This window comes from Periophthalmus magnuspinnatus, chromosome 24 (assembly GCF_009829125.3).
Source record: "Periophthalmus magnuspinnatus isolate fPerMag1 chromosome 24, fPerMag1.2.pri, whole genome shotgun sequence".
Lineage (NCBI taxonomy): Eukaryota > Metazoa > Chordata > Actinopteri > Gobiiformes > Gobiidae > Periophthalmus > Periophthalmus magnuspinnatus.
This window is the reverse complement of record NC_047149.1, coordinates 14,880,039-14,904,597: the sequence shown is the minus strand read 5'-3', so window position 1 is coordinate 14,904,597 and position 24,559 is coordinate 14,880,039. Positions and strand designations below refer to the sequence as shown.

The following is a 24,559-nucleotide window of genomic DNA, read 5'->3' as shown; positions in this document are numbered from 1 at the left end:
ACAGTTTATATGTTTCTCTTTTCTTATTTGAGATTGTCCATGCCAGGAATCTCCCGGCGTTCCACTGCGTAGTCTGGGCTGAGTCCGTTCAGATAGAGGCTCCCGTTCCTGGTCAGTGCTCCAGGGACTGGGGTGAGGGGCAGAGTTAGGTTGGGGTAACAGTCACGCTCATCCCCCAGGTTAACCGACAGGGTCCTTTTGCCTGGAGTCATTTCCTGGTTGAGTGTTGCGTTGATGCCCAGTTCAGATGACAGTTTGCGCTTGATGGACGCCGCGCGCTGGAACTTGTCATAAATGTCCACACTGAGGCGCCTCCGGGTCTCCTTGAACTCAGCCGACACGTTGGCGGTCCATTCTGCAGCGTGTGCCCGGAACTCCCCCACCTGACCACCAACAAGAGGGAAAGAATGATAGTACTACTTTCACTTGATTAATTAAAAAAAAGTATTGTTTTTATTTTGAAAATTACATTCTACTCCTTGTGGTAAACTGACAAAAAATGGCCATGAGTGAAGTTGCTCAAATTGCAAACACAAATTTTACATTAATATTTATTTATTATTTATTACTTATTTATGATTCTCTGTCCAGCATGTTCAAGTTTTACAAAGGCAGCTTGATTGTGACCAATGTTAGACCTGCATCTTTTAATCACGCTGAGAAAACATGACTTTGTTATCATTTCCCCAGAACTTTTGGAGGGAAAATTCAAACATACACATGACAGTTGCACTGTGCAGGTAGGTGGATTATAAGAGCTGCTTTGGAGGTACGACTTATTCAAGATTTTACACACTTTCCATGTGTAATAAGACCTATGTGCATGAAACAAGCAAATGTTTAGTGATTTTGTGCAGCACCATTCTGCAAACAGTATCAATTAAAATAAAAAGTGAGAGCCAATAAAATCTCTGTACCTCTTTCAGAAAAGGCAGGACTTTGAAGAACTATCATAACACAGGCCGCAGATAAACAAAGTATGTCAACAAAGGCAAACTATTTAACCGGTCTATTTTTTACAAAATATACTTCCTAGTAAAAATGTATCATCACTTGTATCCACAGGTTGGTGTAGGAGTAGGAGGACTTTGTACCTGATGCCCTACCTGTTACTGAATGCATATTGAGAAAGTTAAAGACAGTCACATGGTGAGTATTCTTTCTGCATATTCTGTATTGCGATTCTGTCCTGGACTGGTCTGTTATTGTATTAGAGAGTAATAAGTGCTATCAGTATATTTAAACGTGCACGACACAAGAGAGATGGTAATGATTTGTGGGTTTGATTCATTTTAGACAATACAGGACTCTGGAAAACTAAAGACTTTTTTGTGTACTTTATTGTTACCTTAAATCTTTTAAGGACATTTGGTGTTGCATGTAGGCCTAGATGTAATTGTGTAGACTGAATTAAAGTATTAACAATCACCATAAAAAAACAAAAAAACAAAAAACAAAACATGATTAGGCAACATAACAAATCTGCACATTCAAAATGATTTGATCACATTTCATTAACATGAAAAAGTAATTTGTGTTCTGAAAAAATATGTGTAGATGGTATTGAATAGGTTTCAAAGCCTAGACATAATTTTATTGCACAAAACCACTTTCCACATTATTTTTAAGCAAATCCAGCAACTTATTTCTTACAATGTAGCAAGTATCAGTTTATCAGTATCAAAATCAAGTTTATAGTTTTTTGTATTGGAACAACAGTAGTTGTAATGAATAACAAAAACAATGTTAGCTACAGTTTGAAATGTCAGGATTCATTCTCATGTTTTTACAGAATAACTAACCGTGCCCCTGGTTGCAGTCCTGTAGTAGTACCACTATGAGGCAACTTTCTACTTTAAGAATCTCAATATCTTTTCTCCATTGTGTTTTTGTTGGCTCTGATTCCAGCTTGTACCACCTACTCAATATTCAGAAATATGCTTAGATACAGCACTCTCTGCAAGTCCCTTTAGCAGTAACTTTGTTCATAGTTTCTACTTCCCCATGAAAGTGTAGTTTACACAACCTAAGGCTCAGAAGCAGATTTCAGACATCACAATTAGGGTAAAGGCAATTCAGCAAGATGAGAAAGCCCAACAGCATTAAAACATAAAAACACATAAAGATAACACTCAGATCTATGTCTCAGTGGCAGCAGGTGAATATGGACCAGTGGATTCATTCTGCCACTGCATCCAAGAGATCAGAGTGTGGATGCAAAACAACTTTCTCCAGCTAAACTCAGACAAGACTGAAGTCATAGTCTTTCACCCATAGAAACAAAGAGAAAGTGTTAGTAGTCACCCCCAGTCTCTCTGTCTAAAACTTTCATAACTCGCAAGAAATCTAGGGGCAATAATGGACTCAGACTTGAACTTTAACAGCCACATCAAATCAATAACCTCTGCAGCTTTTCACCATCTAAAAACATTGCAAAAATCAAAGGTATACTGTCAAAACCAGACTTAGAGAGACTTATCCATGCATTTGTCTCCAGTAGATTCGACGACTGTAACGGCCCGCTCACTGGCCTCTCCAAAAGAGCGTTAAGACAGGTGCAGTACATCCAGAATGCTGCTGCTCAAGACGTGACTAGAACTAGGAAGTACGAGCACATAAGTTCTGTGCTCAGGTCTCTGCATTGGCTTCCTGAAGCTCAGAAAATAGATTTAAAAGCAGCTCTGCTTGTGAACAAGTCTCTCCATGGCCTAGCAAAGTACATGTCCGACATGTTAGTGTCATATGAACCATCATCACACTTCAGGGACCCGCCTCCTGCTGGTGCCCAGAGTCAGCACTAAACATGGGGAATCAGCATTTGAGTTTTATGCAGCAGATTTTTGCTGCATAAAACTCAAATGCTGATTCCCCATGGAACAATCTTACTGAACATGTGCAAGACGTCTCTACTTTCACAATGTTCCAGACTCAAAACAGTTCAGTTTAGCCGTGCATATGACTGAAAGGGTTTTATTCTGCACTGTTAATTTTATGATGATTATTTGTGATTATTTATCACAAATAATCACAAATAATTTATTTATTTTATTAATTTGTTATATTGTGATTTTAATGTCTTTCTTATTCTGGAAAGTACTTTGAATGACCTTATGTATGAATTGTTCTATACAAATAAACCAAAAATAAATAAATAAATAAATAAAGAACCTTAAGTAATTGAGCTTTTAGAGAATCACTCAACTAGTCCCTCCATATTCTAATTTCAGAGGACAAAAGGGAATAAATCAGCCAAGCTCTTTCTAAATCTGAGCCACAATGAACTTAAAATATTAACTCCAACAGAACAGGTAGTGTAGCTCAACTTGACTTCTCTAAAACAGACTTCTCAGTACTGTGCAGTGTTTCAGTAGTACTAGCCCTTAAATCCCACTGAAACACAGGCAGAGCAACATCATTGATCTCACCTTCATGATGCATTAGGCCTCCTTCTGTTCCTCAGGGCTGTTTATTTATTCATTAACATCTGAAGGGTTCAAAGTCGACCTTTACCACGGCCCTCTCTCCTTTTTTTACACTCTGTTCTTTCTTAAATCTTTACCTCAGACTGACACATTCTCTGTATGGATCCTGGAGCACAGGACTAATGAGGATTTCTGCCACTGCACCTTCTCTGGCTGTTCGGGTCAGGAGATGGAGGCTGAGTTTGCTCTTGCTTTGTTTAAGAAAATAATGACTGGACCACCTCAGCTTTGGCATAAAGGTCATTTACCTAAATAACAATTGTAATAATCCCAAAAATGGCCAATTATATCCTATTACAGTTTCAAACTCCATGTGCATATTGTCCAGTTTGGGAAGGAAAACACATTATTAATCACAAATTGTAGACTAAATTAATTGTAGACTAAATTAAGGTTACGGTACACTGTATTGTCACTGTGGGGAAATCTGTCCTCTGCATTTGACCCATCCAATGCCCCCGTGGTAACTCCTCAGGAGCAGTGAGTACCTCAGCGCAGTGTTTGGGGACATATTTCCATGATATTGTTGCTAGGCTTGGTCAGGATTATCTTAGCTGGAGGATTTTACCTACTGTGCATGTTTTGGTTGCATATGAGTTACGTAGGCGCTAGCATCTTGATCTTTTCTTGTTGTCAATATATATGATGACAGTAAAATAGCATATGTTACATGGCACATTAGCCTCAAAACTGATGTGGTTTGTGCAGTTTTAGAAATATCTGTTGTTCCAATATACAGACCAAAGTAAATAGTAATCACAAGCAGTGTGACAAAAGATTTTAATTAAATTGTATGTAAGTGTTCACATAACATGCTGCCTAGAAGGTGCAATGCATTTATGACAAACCGTTTTTTTGCATTTAAAACTCTGTATGTTCCTGTTACAATCCTTCACTTCTCCCACTCACTCCTTGTACTGTATTATGTAACATTTGTATTCACGTCACGCACCTCTTCTTTAGTTTTCTTGGAGATGACTCTGAACCAGTCTCCAATCATACTGAGCACAGCAGCGAAATACGCCAGGCCCACCAGTATCCAGAACCAGACGACAGGCTTGTAATAGTCCAGGTAAACATGGCTCTCCGCTGACCCTCCAGAGGGACTCTCTGACCCGCCTAAACAGGGAAAAACACAGGACAAGTGGGTTATGCAACATGGTTATGTCAAACACAATTGGTACTTTACACCTGACATCAGCAAAAAGAAGAAAAGGTGTGGGTCAGCATTACCTGCAACAGTTTTGCCAGTTTAGGCTATAGTCAACATGGATTCAAGTTGGTAATAATGTCATAATATTAGCTATTGTTTGGGGGAAATGTAGAGGTAGAAGTTGATTCATTATCCTAACTATTCAATATCTACAGGCATTTTAAGCAGGGAGATGGTTGAATCCAAAGTGAATTTGCAGACACTGCCTTTACCAGAGAACATAATTTGGCCAGCATTGTTATACATTATAGGTGTACAGCGTAACGTTTCTGGTGGAGTGTCTGCTACCTGCTTGTCCCCATGGATATGTTAGGTGTTGCTTGAAATGTTCCACGGTATGACACTATCAACTTTTCTACTGCTAACTTTGCATGGAAGAGTCCACCAGAAAAGTTGCATAGTGAACATTTAAGTATCAAATGATTTGTCCCATTTTAGTCTGGTCTGTACCCATTTATAGACCACATTCCACATTCAGTGCAATTATGGGCCTTAAGTGAGTAACACCAACAACAACAACAAATTGCAAAGGCCTATCATCAATGATACTTTCCACTTCAAGCCAATAATACGACAGTTATCTTCACAAATCTCCACACATGTTAATCCTTGACTCCCATGACAGACGATATGTTTGTGAAATCGCCAGCACACCGTACTGCAGTGGTGCTGAGATAATAGGCCAGTTTAACTAACAGGCCCTGATTAGTTTACTGTAGCAGCGGTGTTGACGCAGGTGCACTAATCTGATCTATAATCATTAGGGTTACCCAGGGAAATTTAATCTACCCACTTATGTTTGTGAATTTTACCATCTGTCTTCCCACTGTTGCTTATCAGGTGGAGTCCAGCTGCTTCCATGTACATCATGATAATATGCTACAACATATGAAACAAATAGGACAGCAGTGGCAGGTGGGAATATTGTTTATGCGTGTCATGCTAATTTTGCAGTCTATGATAACATTACTTTTTTTAAAAATTCAACAGATGGCGGCGTTAAACATATTTCGAGATTGGAGAAGCATTTGGAAAATCTGTCGGAGCACATAATGTAATGTCTCATCACAGCAGTGCCCAACAGCTGATTCAGTCCAAGATATATAGAATAGAGGAGGGAGGATTGGACAAAGTTGTTATTTCCACATGAATATATTGAGAGAGCAAACTGATTAAAAATACTGACAATGCAGTGTCTCAACATAAACATCTTTGCTGAAAACTTCACTGATACTGGTACCTTTCTCTCCGGCCACAAAGTCTCCAAAGCCAATGGTAGTGAGCGTGATGACCACAAAGTAAATGGACTCCAGCGCACTCCAGCCCTCGATGTGTTTGAAGATAACAGCTGGCAGAGCGACGAAGAGGAGGCACCCAAACAGGATGAAGATCAGAGTGGAGATTACACGGATCTTGGTCTGACTCACCTTCCACTTCTGAAAACAACAAAGGAAAATCATGTGAAACACAGCTGCCGCTAGTGTCCAAAACACTTACTGACAGGTTGGCAGAGATGTCAGTCAAAATGATCAGTAAATAGTGAATGTTAAAAATAACCACAATTCGCCATGTACAGGGGAGAAAAGGGCATCTGGAAATACATCAACATTTTACCAGGACAGGTTTAAGTCAATTGTTCTTTGACAAAAACATATCAATACCGTAAAGTTTACTTGACACTAACAAAGATTTCCCTCCTCTCATCCACTCACATTGACAAGCATCATTCATACACCAGAGTGATCAAAGCAGGTTTGTCAAGTGTCTTGCCCAAGGACACAATGCTGGTATTCAAATCATATAGATTTTTTATTTGTGTTAGAATATGTTTTCAACTATACTATACTATACTATACTATACTATACTATACTATACTATACTATACTATACTATACTATACTGTACTATACTATACTGTACTGTACTGTACTGTACTATACTATACTATACTATACTATACTGTACTATACTATACTATACTATACTGTACTGTACTGTACTGTACTGTACTGTACTGTACTGTACTGTACTGTACTATACTGTACTATACTATACTATACTATACTATACTATACTATACTGTACTGTACTGTACTGTACTGTACTGTACTGTACTGTACTGTACTGTACTGTACTGTACTATACTGTACTATACTATACTATACTATACTATACTATACTATATATATAATAACTACTATGTACTGCCAGTTACTGTTGTTGTTGTTGTTGTTAATAAAATTTACTTTTAGATATTAATACTGTCCCACTGAACACCTACACAGATCTTTGTAGACAAACAGTCACTTTTGAGCTCTGGAAATAACTGTAAATTAAAACTTTCAACAAAGTAATTCTATGGCAATCCCATTAGGAAGTATAATCATTGTTTTCAAGTGGCCAATTTATTTCTGTCTCATCTGCCGCTGTAATGGTGCTTGTGGAAATTGCCACTTGATTGCACAATGTCTATTTTCTCCTCTGTGATTTCCCTCAAGATTGTTCATATAGGTCTGAGTCGGTTATTTTCACCTTAGAGGAGTATTTAACTGCTGTCTCTTCTCATCACTGTCAGATGGATCCCAACCAAACATGTACATTTCTCCACATATAATTCTACTTTGTTACATGTACTTGGTCTTGTGGCTATGGGTCTGATCGCGTGCATGCTGCTGCCTCCAAGTGCTCTCACCTGCCTCCCTTTTGCCTTCTGCCCTTCTCTGCTTATGTAAGGCCTCAGAGGGAAAGCTTAAAGATCACAATCTTCACTCTAAGCACTGAACTCCAGTGGCATTTCACTGTACATCAGCAGTGTGGAAGACTCGCTCCTTAGCTGTCAGCAACTAAACATGGAAACTTTTTGTATGTATACACACAAACACACACTTATAAATATATTTATAATTACAGAATAAACATGGGTGCTGGTTCTTTTTAGGCTAAAATTGTACTGATTGTTTCAGTACTAATAGCACAGTTAGTAACATAAAATATTGTACAAGAATAAGAAGGTGTAAAAATTGCAGTCGTGATTTACGGTTAGTAGTAATAATAAATGTGAAAATAATAATAGTAGTAGTCACAAAAACAACTTTTGATCGTAAGTCGATAATAATAATAATGATGCATTGGTCTTATATAGCACTTTTGTGTTTCCAAGTACAAACCAAACCCAGCCCTGCTTCTGTTTAGCATTAATCATTCACTCCAAACACTTGGTCATACTGTATAATACTTCTGTAGCCCCAGCTGCCATGGGGCTACCAATCTGTAACATGGGCCTCCCCCAACAATCAACTGTTAGTCAGTAGGCGAGGTGGGTGACATGTTTTGGCTCATGCACAACTACACTCTTGAGTGGTTGAAGCGGGAATTGTACTGCCAAGCTTTGAGTTTGTGGGTGAACACTCATAACCACTGCCTAAGCATTATTATTTGGAAGTAACAGCACTTCCACAGTACAATACAGTAGCTGTGCAGTAATTGGATGGAGGTTGTATAAGCATTAATATATTCCACTGGGACGTCTACTGCCACATCTTCACTACGCAGTCTCCCCTTTAGCTGAGACCACACTTCATTTGTTGGACCACTTGAACCAGATGCCCCCCTCCATCTCATCCCCCGAGACGCTCAACACAAAGGCAGTAATACATCACTATGATCATTCACCTGTTGTTAGCCCAATGCCAGATTGTTTCAGCTCCACTGGAGCGGGAAACAGAAAAGTCAGATGCAGTATTTTAAGACTGCTTTTTAGTTGACTACAGAAGATATATGCAGTGAAAATTTGTCACACGAATAGGCATCTTCTCCATTTCAAAATGCATTCATGTCTTCATAAATCAAGGTTTCATATAACACAATATACAGTACTAAATAATGGTTTGGTGGCAGAGTCCAGTTCTAGCAGCCAGATTTAGCATGATAAATGGGATAGGAGGTCAAAAGTATTAAAGAAACAAGCTTCAAACCAAAACCTCTGCCACTGTGCGTTATTTGTGGTTAAGCTGAGCTCTTACCTGAATGTGAATGTAAAATGCTCATTATTATTGCCACGACTGTTATTTCTTTGTATGAACTACTACGCTAAAACAACCCTATGCATTTCAGAACAGATGTGTTGTAAACTACAGGCTGAGCAGGCTTGATACACAAGAGGACAGGGTATTTACTTTGCAGAGGAAACTAATCTTTGCAATTTGCTAGTTGCGCTCATTCAGTTATAATAATATATAATTATAATTATAAATGAAAAAAAACTGTAACCCATGGATATTTAACAAAAGAAATACAGAATAGTTGTACCTGCCTAAATGTAGTTCTCTGTGAAATTTTACATGTGCAATAAAGAATGAAACTGAAATCAGTTTGAACACTGGAGCTATAGCATCATGCCCCTTGTGTCAATGGTTTGATTACAGCTCCTGTGTAGCCAGGTGGAGACAACAGACTGAAATGACTGCAAGCAGAAAAACAACAACAAAACTATGCCTTGTAATCAACTCCCAACCTCAGATAGCCCTGACAGAGAAACATCATCTGTCATTCTCTGCCACATAAATGCACAGTTTGAAATCAAGGCTGTGAAAAATCGTTGTCTTTGCACAAACAGTAAACAGTAAAAAACACAAACTGATTGGGAAATTACCTTGTGACAATTTTGAGGGACTATTTTATATTTAGAGTACCTTTTTGTATGTTTAAACTGTTTTTGTTTTTTTCTGTTTAAAGGTACAGGAGGTACAGAACTTTTCTGGTGGAGGGTCTGCGATCTGCTTGTCTCCATGAAGATGAAATTGCTTTGGGTGAAATGTTGCACTTACATAGCATTAAATTACAGGTAACATCTGTGGAGAGCCATCCACGTTCACAGTGAGAATGCATGTTTTTACACTTGTAACTGAATAAATATAACACTGATTTAATATAGACTTTAAGAAGAATATAACTACTTAGTATATGACTCATAAAAAATGGAAAATGTGGCAATGTAATGTGATATATGTGATAAGCTATAGCATCAACTCCTTGACTTGTCTGTAGTGGCTCTGAACAAAAGGCTAGCTCTATAGAGTACATTTATTGAGTTTAAATGGGGCGTTGTAGATTGGATAGTTGGAGGCAGCCGTTTCTCTTGTCAAATGTTAGCTTTACAGAGCTGTGTGGAGTGTAGCCACTGGATTGAGCTGACATTTTATTAGCCCCAATGTACTGGGCCCAGGCTTCCTATATGTCTTTATAAAGTCAGAATGAATTGTGTTCATCTCAACCGCAGCCTGTGTTACCACTGTGTGTTTTAGAAAAGCTGTTATTGTCCCGCTACATGACAACCTAATTAGCTTTAGAGCAAAATGAAATTAAAAACAAATGGCATTTACACAACAATTGGAGCTCTCCATCTAGTTGTTTATACAGCAAAAACTTTTAGAAATAATCACGTTACTTGTGGTTAAAAACACACATGCACAAATTCACATTTTTAAGCTGTTTTTTTCTCAGATTGTGGCCAATTAGACACATTTATTATTCGATTTTCAGGTCATAAATAAGGGAAAAAAACAGAAAGGCACTGAAACTTCTGCTGGTGCCCAGAGTCAGGACTAAACATGTGGAATCAGCATTTCAGTTTTATGCAGCTCAAACCTGGAACAGTCTTAATGAAGATGTGAGACAGGCCTCTACTTTGATAATGTTCAAATCCAGGCTCAAAATGGTTCTGTTTATCTGTGCATATGACTAAAAGGGTATTATTCTGCACTCTTCTCTTTCAATGTTCATTTTATAATGATTATTTATGTTTACATTTGTTTTATTGTGATTTTAATGCATATTTCGTTCTGTAAAGCACTTTGAATTACTTTGTGTACAAACTGTGCTATACAAATAAACTTGCCTTGCCGTATCATGGAAACCCGAAATACTAACCACTCTGCCACCAGAGCTTAGTGCTTATGTTCATGTCCTTGCACTTCCCTTCATATTAATTTTGTGGGCACTGTCACATCTTGCAGGTTTGTATTATGTATTATAATGCATATAATTAAGCTGTCAAACAAGACTACAGTAATTACACCACTTCACTGGGCTCATGAAACTAAACAGGAAAGGTAGAAGGATTTTTTATCATTCAACCAATATACAAATGAGACTTACCACGATCATCTTCTCCACTTTGGCGATGCCCTTCCCAAAGATGGTCCCCAACTGATCTCCCACTCCAGCCAGAAGAAAGCCAAAGAGCGGGATGCCCAGCAGAGCATAGATGATACAAAAGATCCGCCCGCCTTCTGTGTGAGGGGAGATGTTTCCGAATCCTGCATCAAAGGAGAGAAGATAAACCCAGTTATAAATACTATGCCTATGTTTCCTCATTAGTTGTGTTTTGTTTCAGTAATCCTAAATAAGTATATATCTCCAGAGCTAAAAACATGGCTCCACTGCATGATGTCACAAGGTGGTAATAAAGAAGGTGCGCCACTGTGTTTTAAAGTCCATACACTTTCACCAGTTTGGATCATTTCTATGGTCAAAATGCCGCCACATAAGCAGCTAAGCCCTCTTCACCATGATCTAGCGGCTGATACTTTTAGTCTTATTTCCACTGCTCTCCTCATTGAACAACTAAAATCAAGGCCTTCCTTTTACTTGTTTTCATCTTTATAAATTATTTTATGTTGTATGTAATGTGATCTAAAAGTCTGATGCAGATGACAAGCCTATTTCAAATAAAGGGACAAAATACCTGAACGAGAACAGTGTCTATGTAGTTTTTAACCAGAACAAACTTTCCATCTAATCATTATTGAGTTATCTTTTTTTTTGTGTGTGTTTAAATGCTCAGGACATTTTTCAGGCATCACCCCTGTCTGGTCTGTGGGGAGCAGCTCTAGTCAGTCTCAAGCCACATGTTTGCAACCAACATGTTTCTCTATGAGTAAACCCTCAATCAAGCCCCTCATTTCATGATTAGTTTAATGAGCGTCAGGAAACTGGAGTGGTTCAACACATCCTGCCATCACATCACACTTATTATATTACTAATGCAAAATAACAACATGAGCTGCTTAGCTGAATCACTGAGGTCAACTGTATAAAAATGAACTCCAAACATAAATACTGTATTTCAAAAGTTCAATTTCAATAAATATACCCCAGATTGGTTCAAGTTGAGTCTGCTAATTGCTGTGTCAAATGGCAACAAACAATTACTATAACTAGGTCTCTGAGCTGTTGTTGCAAAAACTATCTAGCTAACATCATGGTGGTTAATGCTAATTTATTCATAGAGAGTGGATTATTCTATATTTAGCTTCATGGAAAAATGGTTGCTAACACAGCAATTTCTTTACTGGCATTAAATTGACATTGGCCCATTCACTTTGGCAGAGATGATTACCCCTGACCATACTTATGTACTGTGACCACACTGTGTACTAGACTAGACTTCATTATCGCAAAACACTATTTCATTGGCTCTTTCTAAATCCAACCATCAAACATTTATTTTTCTTCTAACACTAAAAGCCCTTCACAAATTGTTCTTGAACTCATTTAATTCATGTTTTTCACAGAGCCTGATGTAGTAATTATTGTGCGTGCAGAGGACTTGGTTGTGTCTCTAAGGTGACCGATAAAAGCTCAACAATTATGTCTCAACTCATTAGCAGTGACTGCATTAATGTGTACATTATAGTCATTTCATTTCATGTATTTAATTATTCACAAATGAAGAACAATCACGTGGGATGCAAAGCTCATAATATATGCAAGGCACAAGGGTTTTGCACAGATGAAGAGAAGTGTGCAGAAGAGTAATTGAACTTGACAGTATCCACTCACAAAGATGGATACCTTTGCACAATAGATTTTAATAATACATGTGGACCAGAGGAGAACCAAAGACAGCAATGGGCCTGTTCATTATTTACTTTTAAGTAAGGTGTGTTTAAAGAGATACACACAGATTTATAATGCAGATATGCTTTGATCCCCTTAGCTGCCTTCAATTCATCTTTAAGTGGCTTTTTTCATACTGTTTTATAGAGATGTAATGTTTTATCTGTATGTTTATCTTGTATAGTCTACATTGTCACTTTGCATATTGTGCTACTGCCTCTTGACCAGGTTGCTGTAGTAATTAGTTGTTAATCAACCTACCTGAATCAACCTACCTCTTAATCAACCTGAAACTGGTTCTTAATCAATCTGAATAGGTCATGGTTAAAGGTTAAAGAAAAATATTCCAGTTTAGGGTTACTACTATCTGATGAGCTAGGATGCAGCTGATAGTCCATCAAATAAATGAAATAAAGTCATAGTTTTGAACGGAAATGCTGTACAAAATCATTCCCTGTGGCTTTATGTTATGAGCCCTTTTTACCAGTCAAAATCTCTACATTGCATTAATCATTCACTCCTACACACTCCTGTAGCTTCTTCTGTAGTCACAGTAGCCCTGGGGCAGACTGAAACATTTCTGCCAATCTATGCCAATGATCCACCTCAACAGTCAGTCACTCATACCCCATCTGTACTGTGGCAAGGTACAGTGCCCAAGGACAACGACAATATGCAATACAGTTGGTATCTAGCTCATTCCTAAAAAAAAATAATTCTTGTTTAATCAAAATGAGTGATGATATGACTAACTGTCTGATTTGAGATGTGTGTAGGACCTTTCTCATCTTTTCAATAATACATCTGTTTCCCTAGACGGCAGACTTCCAGTGTTCCGGTTCATTATTTACTTAAGTGCAAGCTTGTGTTGTTTACTTTGTGTCTCCTGTATCTAATTATTCATTTCCACTTGTGCAACTCCTCAGTGCAGCAGGTGAATGGGCTGAAGCCTGAGTGGAACTGACAGGTCTGACACCATGTAGCTACAGTAATGGCTGACATGTCTCTCTGTTGTTTTGCTTCAATGCTTTTCCTCTATCTAATTTTAACCCTGAAGACACTATGATTGTTGGCACAACAGAGGTGGCAGGAAGTGAACATTTTGTACCAAGCAGTAAAGGTATTTGCTCGGATCACCATCTGGCAGCGGAAAAAGCCCTCTGCTCTCTTTTGGCTTTGTGCTAAAATAAGACTTTTTCATTTCACATCACAAATGCTTTCTGGGTGAAATTTGCAGACAGGCAACCTGTGCCAACTGAACTGTACAAGAGAAGCTGAATCATTTTTAAAGCAGTTTTTTACCCTGTTCAGCAGTCCTTACTTAATAAAAACATCAGAGGTAGAGTACAATCAATAATGCTTTTAGTCTGTAAGAGTCACATAAAGTCACAGAAGCATAAAGTTAATGTCTCCCATAGTGCTCATAATTACATTTAATATGAAGACTGCACTAAGCTCTTGCTGCATCTTTACAAAGTGATGTTGATTTTGACCTTTGTGGTTTAATCATGGGTAACTCAATAAAACAATGTAACTTCAGGTTTATTTCTGAATCATACACCCGATTAGCCTAAATTTTGCTGTTAAAATCTCAATATTTGAACTTGAATTGTAACTGAATAATAAATCAATGGGAACTTTCAGAACCAGAACTCCCTGTCCATGGATTCACAAAAGAAATTAGTGGCCGTGTAAAGACTGTGCATCAATCAGTCAAATAATCTCTCATAACAACTGAGATTAAACCCATGATTCATCCCCAAAACTCCAGCTAACTCACTCCATCACTCCATACCTTCTCTTTACGGCTGTGGTTTATGTAAAGCTTTTTAAATCTAAATCATATAATTAATCGACTAAGACACCATCACCCCATTATTTCACTAAATGATTAAAGACTTTACACTCTGAGTAGTACTTGGATTTTCTTTCTACTTAAGAATTGCCATTTTTGAAGTCCAGCTTTTAAAATTGGAAATGAATCAAGTTGACATCTGATTTTAGCGTGCAGTGACTGTGGCCAATGCATTTTGCACTGCCCCTGCCTACAGGATGTGTTCAAGGTAAGTAAGTACATGTTTATCAGCTACCCCAAGGACATTTCTATATACTGTATACACTTTGGTGTAGACAAAAAATGTGGATATGTTTTTGTAAAGCCATATGAATTGTTACTGTGTGAGAATATATTGTTTAAAATGGCCATTTCTTATAAGCTTCTACAGAAATGGTGTTAGAACTGGCGCTGTGCTGCAGTCTCACACTGAATAATAAACAGATGATATAACATATGATGACAGCACGTTCATTAAACAGAAACAAACCCAGAGAAAAACACTAATGTCAATCTAGCACAGTTATAGTCTCCATCACTGACGCACAATGCACTTGTCATAAGCACAAGAAAGTCTTAAAGGGATATGGTCATCATGTTGCATTCAAGTGGCACCAGCCCTGATAGGAGCATTAAGAGCCATCTACAAAAGTAGAACAAAATCATGTGCTAAGACTGAACTGAACAGGACTTGAACCGTTTGAACAGCTGAAAAAATAGACACTAGACAATATTGATACTGAAAAATATATAAATAGTATGAAGTTGAACCCTTCCTAAGTAGTTTGATGATGGTCTCAGTCTATAGCAGAACTATTATAAGACCATAATGAAAGTGTTTTTATTGTCATTTATTGTATTGTAATTGGTATAGAGTGTTTTTGTTGTGAACACATATATGGCCTGGCAATATGGTACGGACAAGCTTTGAATGCATGAAAAATAAAACCCTAAAATACTTTGTGCAGCAGCAACTGTAGTGGTAGTAGTGGAAGCAGGGCCGACCATGCCTATAAGCAGACGAAACAGCTGCTTAGAGCCCCAAAGGCCACCAGAGGGACACATACATTTATATTAATATGATTGGAAAGTGTGTTCTTTTTTTGGAAACTAAATGGCACTCAGGAGTTTATACTAGTGTAAAAATCTAAAACGATAAGATGTGTTTTATTCCCAGTAGCTGCCTTGTTTTGTTGAAGTTAAGTTTATCTAAAGTACGGGACAATGCATGAAGAGCCTCAGAAGATAGTTTTGGGGAAAGAGGGACTTTTCAGAGAGAACTCGAATATGTCACCACTTTACATCACTGGACATACAGGATAAAACTGTGAAGCTGTACGTTTATAAATATGCATGCAGGACATACATCTGAGTGGGACAAAGATAGCAGGTGAGTCCATTTATTACATTGGCTGTTTTTGGTTACAGCTGATCCTTTTGTGATCTGTGAACTGTAAGATGATGTGAGTGGAGGCTAAAGCAGGTTACTGCTCCTGTTGTCAGATTAACAATGTTGATTATGGCAGAATCCTCCCTTTGTCACATCTGCTGGGCGAATGAGTAACTTGTGAACGACTAATGAATGTGTTCTAAATACTCATTAATATGCGCATTTACGCGAAATCTCCGCAAATTTCATATGCAAATGTATGTCATGTAACTCAACTCTGGTTTCAAAGCCTAACGATAAACATCAAAATAACATGGTCCTACAAACCTTAAGTCTTTTTGTGGTCTGTTCTTTGAAGATTTTAATGCTCAGTCCATCCAAATGACCTGATGTTTATAAATCTGATGTTATGCCCAGACTATTTCTCTAATGCAGCTTTAAGTTGGATCATTACTTTGTTCTTTTTGAATAATATGTTTTTGAAGTGAGTGTACCCTTTCTTAAGTTCATTTTTTAGCTACTCTATCCAATTCATCATTTTATAACATAAAAATTGGATGTAAGCCCACTTTAACCAAACGGAACACATTAAAATGCACCAGAAATTAAAAAAAAATGTCTAGAATTTAAAAAAGTCTCCTGGGAAGGGCCTCCTTACATGTTTTTATACTGTTATACTTGAGGATATTGCTTTTGTGAGCCAGACAATATTCTTTTTACAACTGGTTAAGATGATGTCTTATTTGGTCAAATATCAATATGTGGCCCTGAAGCGGTGAGATTCCCAACAGAAAATTCTGCTTGGAGCCCCCTAAAGGTCAGGGGGGCTCTAAGCAGGCCTGAATGGAAGTAGTATTAAAAAGAGGCCTGTGTGCATTTTCAACATCAGCAAATAGGTGGATGTATACAACTTGTTATTGGAAAGTCATGAGGCAACTGAGCTGTTTGATTTCCTTTGGCTCTGCTCCCAAACAACAAACAACAGGAGCACACTGCAGGCCAAAAGTGAGTGGAGCAAGAGTAATGATTGTGCTGGGGCTTGGAGCACTCTCACCAATGGTCGTGATGACTGTTCCAGCGAAGAAGAACGAGGAGCTCAGGTCCCACAGGCTCGACTGGTTCACAGAATTTCCTGAAGGATTGACTCCTGAACGTACCGCTGACACCACCTGCTGCAAAGGAAGAGAGATAAACTCAAGTCAACACAACATCCAGGTTACGAAGGACAAATTCAGAGGTAAATCCTTTGGAGACAAAGGCAAAAACTGTGCATAGATATCGCTGTTCAATACTGACAAAATACCTCAACTGTCTTTATTTTTATGATCACAATGATGATCAGACAATATTTTAGCAATCCATCGAAAAAATTGCTTAAATGTGCCTACAGATGTGTCACAAAACATGAACGGGCCATAAAATGAACCATTAATGTGCATAATTTTCACTTAATGCCTTTGTTTGGAATTTTAAACTATATTTTTATATGTACAATATATTTTATATTCTAATATTGTATATCTCCATTTTGTATATACACACATGAAGTATTAGGTGGGGAATAAAAAGTATTTGTCAGTATCCATTCACTCATTTTGTTTTATTCTATAGGAGACCTTGTATTTGAACTTACAACATCAATGATGCAAAGCCACAACAGCTTTACCCCTGAGCCTCACAACAACCCGGAGAAAAGTATACACTGGTCTGTCAGTGAATATCTGCTCTGGCCCTTCTCCACTGTACCAACACAGCACAACACAACACAGCTCTGTTTGATGGGCTACTTCTATAGACAGGCTTCACAGCAGAAAAGCTCCACACATTAAAATAACATCAGCGGCCTGGCAGGTGATGTGTTTGCTGCTTTCTGGCAGAAAAACCTTTTGGAAAAATACTGAAGTACCAGTACCAATGTGTAGACAAGAGACTAAGAGCTTACTAAACCATCATTGGTGAGTGCACAACAATACAACACTTTAGAATAACTACACCTTACAAGACAGACTTCATCACAATGAACACATCAGGCTTTGTAAGTACTTAATTAATAACCTAATCCTAACTTCTACCCTAACCCCTTAATCAAGCTGTTACTAAACCTGGCTGTTCTTAATGAACTATTTGTTCATTTTGAATTAATTCTCACACATTAAGGCTGTAAATAGTGTAGCTACGTCTTCCTTTACACACTACTATGAATAATAGACCAACCAACAAACCAATGCCACCGTGAACTTTTAAAGTTCTCAGGGAAGTAATCATGCAATTCAAAAACAATCATGGAGGAAACATAGGAGCCAGGTGAGGACACTGTGCTGATGTGATCTACAGCTGTTTAGTTTGAAATCCTGTCTAGTCCTACGTAAAGACTCATTAGCATCTATTGTTTTGTGTAGTATTGTATACATCTTTAGCATAGAGCAGAACAGGTGGCTAACAACAAGCAAACTGTGTAAAATGAGTGAAGCTGCCCAATTAGAGTGCAACTAAGTTAACAGGATAGACCACACTGTTTTTCATTCAAGGCTTCTCTGTCCCGACACTGAAAGTAGAGATACTGAACAACTTAACTGGTTTAATGTCAAATATATCAGAGAGATGCTTAAATCGAAGTTGTAGTTTTTCAAGGTCTGAGACTAAAATGTGGCTTTTGGTTTATCAGAATGAAACGTCTTAGAAAACTTACACCTGGGAAGTTGTACAAACAGAACTCGGGAAAGTTGAAAGCCACAAATCATGAATATTTATATTTTCTTGCCACAGAGACCAAGAAGATTGTTTAATATTACAAAAGTCTAAGCTAAGTCTATTACGTAGACTTAGCAAAAGAACTCTTAGTGTAAAACCTCCCCAGCAAATATCATCTACTAATCCCCTAACTGAACTTTATTAATAATTCATACACACATAAATATAATTACCACACACATACTGTACACTGCTGTATTAAAGGAACACTTTGCAACGTATGGGAGTTGTCAACCACCTGATTGTCTCCAAGGAAGTGTTGTTGTTTTGCTTGAAATGTTCCACAGTGTAGCAGTACATCTATCAATCTTACTTTTCGTTAATTACAGGTAGTTTTATTGCAGTTTAACACATTCTTATTGTAAGCGGGGTCCCCTCTCAATTCGTCTGAACTGTAACTCGAGCTATTGAAATTACCTGCTCGTCACCATGGAAATAGATAAGTTTAATGTCAGACTATGGAAAATTTCAGACAAAGCACTTTACTAACTGTCTCCATGGAGACAAGCAAGTGGTGAACTCTCCAACCAAAAAGTTAAATCGTAAACTTTGAACTACATATGCTATTTATCTTTTTACATTTAAATTGGCCCTCAAATTGATTAATTATTCTCATCATTGTATGTCTTAAAAACGCCTTAATGCAAAAGAAGTGATTAACTGGATCAGAGCCCCCATTGTTGGAAGAGCGCTGTCAGCTTTTTACCGTGACTACACTTGAGCACACTGAGACAGAACCAGGGTCAGTCCAATGTGAGGAGTTTGTCTTTGCTCATCTGTCTTCCTTAGTGACAGTGTGGGGAGCTCTTCATTAACGCAGTGAGATAACAGAGAGGCACAGACCCACAGCTTAAGCGGGAATGGATGGTACACCAGAGGAACACGAAAACTGCTCACACTCAATATTTTTCTTCTTGTGTTGCCAAAAAATCCATACACAAACAATCAATGTGGAACTAGATACTCATTTGAGAAGGTACATCTTTAATAGGACCAACCTGGACCTTTTCTGGATCGTTTTAGAGTGGTTCTGATTTCAGAACTAGTAAACAGCCATATGCTTAAACTGAATAAACAGCTCTTATTTTGTGTTGAAAAATTACATTGTATTGTATGACAAATAGTGTTTTAGTTATTATTACTGTACTGAAATTGGCATCAAGTGTCAAACCTATTCCTTAATATTGAAATTAAGTTTGAAATTCAAATGTTTTGTTAGGTTTGTACGAAATCTAATTGGAGGAGGATCTGTAGTGTCGAAAGAGAACATACTAAGATATACAGTGAATGGATGCTTCTTTAAAATTGAGAGTTTTGTCATTTTTATCTAAAATTGAGAAAGTAACCAGCAGGAGTACAACAGGGAAAGTCAACTCGTATAGATGATTGACATTGGAATTGAACCAGCAACTTCCTTGTTCTGAGGCAGTTGGTCAGTGGACAGTAACTATCAATTAAGTATGGACTTAACAATTATTCTGGTTTAAATCCTGGTAACTCCTACTTAATGCTTATTTTAATGGGCAAATAGACAAGTGATTTCATATGGCGGCCATTACAGCAAAGTATCTGATAATCAAATCTTGGCTCAGGTTCATTTGCGTCACAACCCTCTGTCGCCTTCATTTCCTGTCTGATTAATGTCGGTCTTTATCTAATAGAGAAAATCCAAAAATAACAAACTCTGATGAACTATTCATAATTCAGAAACATTTTCATTCTCGAAAGCTTGATTCAAAATAGAAAGTGAATGTACTGTTTTGGCCCTAATGTGTTGTTAATCCAATTGGCAATTAAAGCCAAGTCACATAAAATACAGCTTTTCATTGTTTTTTCTTTTAAACTGGAGCATATGTGAGAATTGGCAATCAAAATCACAGGAGAAATTAATGACTCCTCTTGAATTTGAGTAACAATCGTTTTGAGTACTAAGTCAACAACAAGCAACTGGCGCCCAACAACCAAAAAGCACTTTCAGCAATCATGAGAAAATGCACCTACATTGATGAGGATATAATGAGGATAAATGAAAAGCAAACTGTATTCATTATTCTGGTCAAGCAGAACATCTCAGAAATAACAACCTGGTCTAGAAACAATGCCACATATTGACTTTTATAGGGGTCAGAAACCAGGTAAAATAACCTTTTCACTAGAAACTGCCATAGTGGCCACAAACAACTAATAGGTACAAAGTCGAGTTTTGGAGAGCATAAAAATCGATATTTGTTGCTGACGATAAATTGGGGTTTTGCTATGGAACTTGTGCATTGTTCACCATTTTCTGCATTTCACTATTGCGTTTGTCCAACAAATTCCTTGCCACAATATTACATCATATACACACATTCCAGCGATAGCCTGTACCATCCAAAAATATATATTAGTATAGTCTCACACACACACACACACACACACACACACAAATACAATGTACTGCACAGATCTCTGACTCCTTTTTGATACAACTTTCCACTGAATGGACAATTCATCTTTAAGGGATTCTTCTTTACTTTAAGCTTTCAGTACTGCCTGAGGTGTGTAGCGATTTTGTATCTCCTTGTGCCATAAAGAGCACATTACAACAATGAACTAGTCAACCCCCAACAGTAGCCCATTCACGCACCATAGACTCCTGATTCACTGTGGGTGAAGTGCCTTGTCCAAATAATACACAGTCTTTGTGTCAATGGATAATCGCATTTACTTCTGGTGCCTTCTCAGCCTACCTTGACCAGGTTCTCCAGCTCGCTGGTGTTGACACAGGAGTGCATGGCGAGGAACTGCAGTTTTTTCCCTAGAATGGCCAGTTTCTGATCGCTCTCGTGGGGCTGCTCCAGGGCTTTGAACACTGTGGCTCCAATGATGAGGTACAGCACCACCAGGAAGAAGATGGCTGACACAGTTTTCCACCTCATGACTGTGATCCTGGTGTCACACTCATCGTCCTCAGGGGGGGTCAGCACCACTGGTTTGGTTGAGAAAGACAGGCGCGGCTTGGAGTTGTTGGCAGCAGACTTCGGATCAAGGAGATCAGGTGCGGCCACTGCACAGGACAATGTCAGACATGTCGAAGTGATCATTTCAGTAGATGTATTTTGGCTGATTACACCTGAAGTACCCATCCATTTCAAATACATTATCATTTTTTCCCCCGAAAGTGTAGGGTAAAACCCCCACTCGGTACAAAAATAAGACCATTACACGCAGTCTTCATCTTTTTAGATTTTATATATTGTAAACTTGTAAGAAAGAACCATGTGAATCATTATGGGTGAGAACTGTGCAAGGGTGGTCCACCCTGCTTCACTTCTCAGTCTGAAAAAGCTGCTCCAAAGCTGTGCTCATGGTCATGGATATACTAGCAATGTGTCAAAGGTCAGAGATAGTAACAAGTTAAATAGAAAAAAATAAATAAATAAAATATTGTGATTGTTTATAGCACTCCTGTACATTTGAAATAGGCCGTGGCTCCTCAAATCCACACTCCCCCTCTGTGCGATTTAAATGTCTTTAAATCCATTTTGATTCGCAACACTCTCAACCCAGAACTATCATATCCATTGACTGTCCCACTTGAGTCTTCTGTTCTAAAGAAACGACCCCGGGGCCAGGACTCAGCTGCCACAGAGCACACTTAGGTTCATTCTTTACTCTTCGTTGTACTAAGATGGTATTATTTAAATATAAAATCTACATAATCGGTCTAAACGTGCAACTAAATGCGTAATTGAAACGCAGTGCACGCTGTTTTTTGACTCGGGGGCACAAAATAAATAGGCAAAGGCACTAAGGCGCATTAAATATTCAACAGTGTTTCGCACTCCGCAAACAGCCTGCCCTGCTACACTAGATGCAATTACATAACCGCCCCACGAGGTCTTAATTGTTAGAAATGTATTGTCAACAACTTATGGAGACAGCATGAGGCACACTCATTATATTACTCTATTTATCACTGGCTTTGAAGGTTATATGACAACATGTCACACTCCTTTCTAAACGTTCTGCATCCTTAACCTGAAAACAAATTATAATAAAATTGGAGGTATACAGGCAGATGCAGTTGGCTTATGCGCAAGAATGCAAAACAAATAGGCTATGTGTACTTCCACATGTAAGTTATTAGATTAAGTGATATAAAAGTTAACAAGAACAAAAATATTGTCTTAGATGCACTCCTTCTGAAATATAAAAATGTAGGCTAACCATTGTGCGCACTTACTTCTCTACCATCTCCTCTTTCTTTGTTTTCCCATCGACGAAGCTTCTTCAAGTAAAAAACAAAATCCTTCACAAATCAACGTTGTTTTGCGTCTCCCATTTGCCCGCGAAGAGATGCTCCTGAGCGACACATGGTCCGACTCACAGTGCGCCCGTGCCGCGCTCCCATCTCTGCAGAAAATACATTCAGAACACGGCGTTCCGACCTCGACTAGTGTGAAAACAATCAAATCTTTTTTGACAGCTTCGTACAAGGAATAAGCAAAAACATTGAGCCCAGAATGATGCCTTTGTTTGTCCGCGTGGTTCAGATGAGCAGTGAGAGCGAACTGAGTGGATGAACGCTTTGCGCAGAGCCCTCTCCAAGAGGTGGAGACAGTGATGGTAGAGAGAGGTGCCTGCTACCTTCTCCAAACTTCATCAGTGGTGTAAAGAGTAACTTAACGAAATACCCCGTGTCTGTAGACCAAGGTCGCTGTGACATGATAGTACACAGAGCCTATTGAAATAAAGAGTCAAAATGTGTCAAAAATGTGATTGCTTGGTTGATTAGCTACTGTAAGCCCCAAATACAAGACCAGGACATAGCTCGATTCATTTGTAGATCATTACTAAAGGAGACATTTTGAAGACTGAAAATAAAATCACTCCCTCACTGTTATATTTGCACACTTGTATAAGAGAACTAGTCCTAAGTACTTCAAATGTCAAAAGTCTGTTCCAGTTGGACTAGATATACAATATATTTGAGACATAGGCTTGAGAGTTGTCTTATTAAAGAGATAAAAACACATAAACAACTGGAACATAAATGCTACATGTCATCCTGAAGTATAAATCCAAAGACATGCATCAATGTCACAGTAGAGAAAAGATTTATCCAATACAGTAATGCAGCCAGTGTATTTTATGGACACATTCACCTTGAGGCTTGATGCCTGATGAGGCCCTTCCACTAATTTGATTGTCCACTGACTTCCTGTCCTGTGTGAGTGTGTGAGTGTGTGGGTGTGTGTGTGTGTGTGTGTGTGTGTGTGTGAGGGTGGGGGTGTGTGTGTGGGGGTGTGTGTGTGGTGTGTGTGTGAGTCAGATGTATTGATTCCATTTGCATGAGCTAATACTCCTAATTGAAGAAGCTCAGTCAGCTGGTCCTCCTCACTGCCACCACAATCTGAAATGCCCAAGGGAGACAGCAACAACATACGAATAAGAGCAGAACAACATGTAAAAAAAAAAAAAAAACTTCTGGAAGTTTGAGTTATAAGAAACATGCTCAAAGGAGAGTAGTCATTTATATGTAGTTGAAACCACCCTTTAAAGCTGCTCTAGGTCACTTCGGTGGTGGAGGTTCAGACTTCTGCTGCTCTCCATGTTATTGCTTTTCCTTGAACATTCCTATATGGCATTTACAGAACAAAAATCTCCATGGAGACAAGCAGGACACGCAGGCCAATTAAGTTACAGGTCAGATCTGTATAAAGACATGCCTGCTCATGCGGTAAGAAGGCATGTTTTCACTTCATATATAATAAAAATAGTTGACTTTTCACTTGAAATGGAAAGAATGGCTACAATTTTTGAAGGTACCAGGTCCGACAGTGGTCGTAGTGTTAGGTCCGACTGTGTAAAGTGTTATACAGTATCAAAACATCAGTGCACGATATTTAAATGCCGACATCTTTACAAAGAAATATTTGTCTCCTGTCTCTGTGAACTGTATCTTATTACATCTGAAATTCACCCAGGCCCCAGTGGTGGGTGGGAC

General features: G+C 38.3%; 1 protein-coding gene across 1 annotated transcript; it reads right to left on the bottom strand.

Annotated features, from left to right (window-relative positions):
• Positions 1 to 23,013, bottom strand: LOC117392822 (potassium channel subfamily K member 2-like). The gene is made up of 7 exons (XM_033990979.2): positions 22,796 to 23,013; positions 21,300 to 21,616; positions 16,874 to 16,991; positions 10,853 to 11,013; positions 5,936 to 6,131; positions 4,435 to 4,601; positions 1 to 383 (listed from the first exon to the last, which is right to left on the bottom strand). Coding segments are annotated over exons 1-7 (1,320 nt in total). The 5' UTR covers positions 22,797 to 23,013; the 3' UTR covers positions 1 to 23.
• Between the last annotated feature and the right edge of the window lie 1,546 nt (positions 23,014 to 24,559).

Excerpts from the sequence above, each read along its gene's own strand:
- LOC117392822 (XM_033990979.2), bottom strand. Across the intron at positions 16,992-21,299 it reads AGCTGGAGAACCTGGTCAAG|CAGGTGGTGTCAGCGGTACG; the intron begins GTAGGCTGAGAA and ends CTTCCTTTGCAG. Across the intron at positions 11,014-16,873 it reads AACAGTCATCACGACCATTG|GATTCGGAAACATCTCCCCT; the intron begins GTGAGAGTGCTC and ends CCTTTGATGCAG.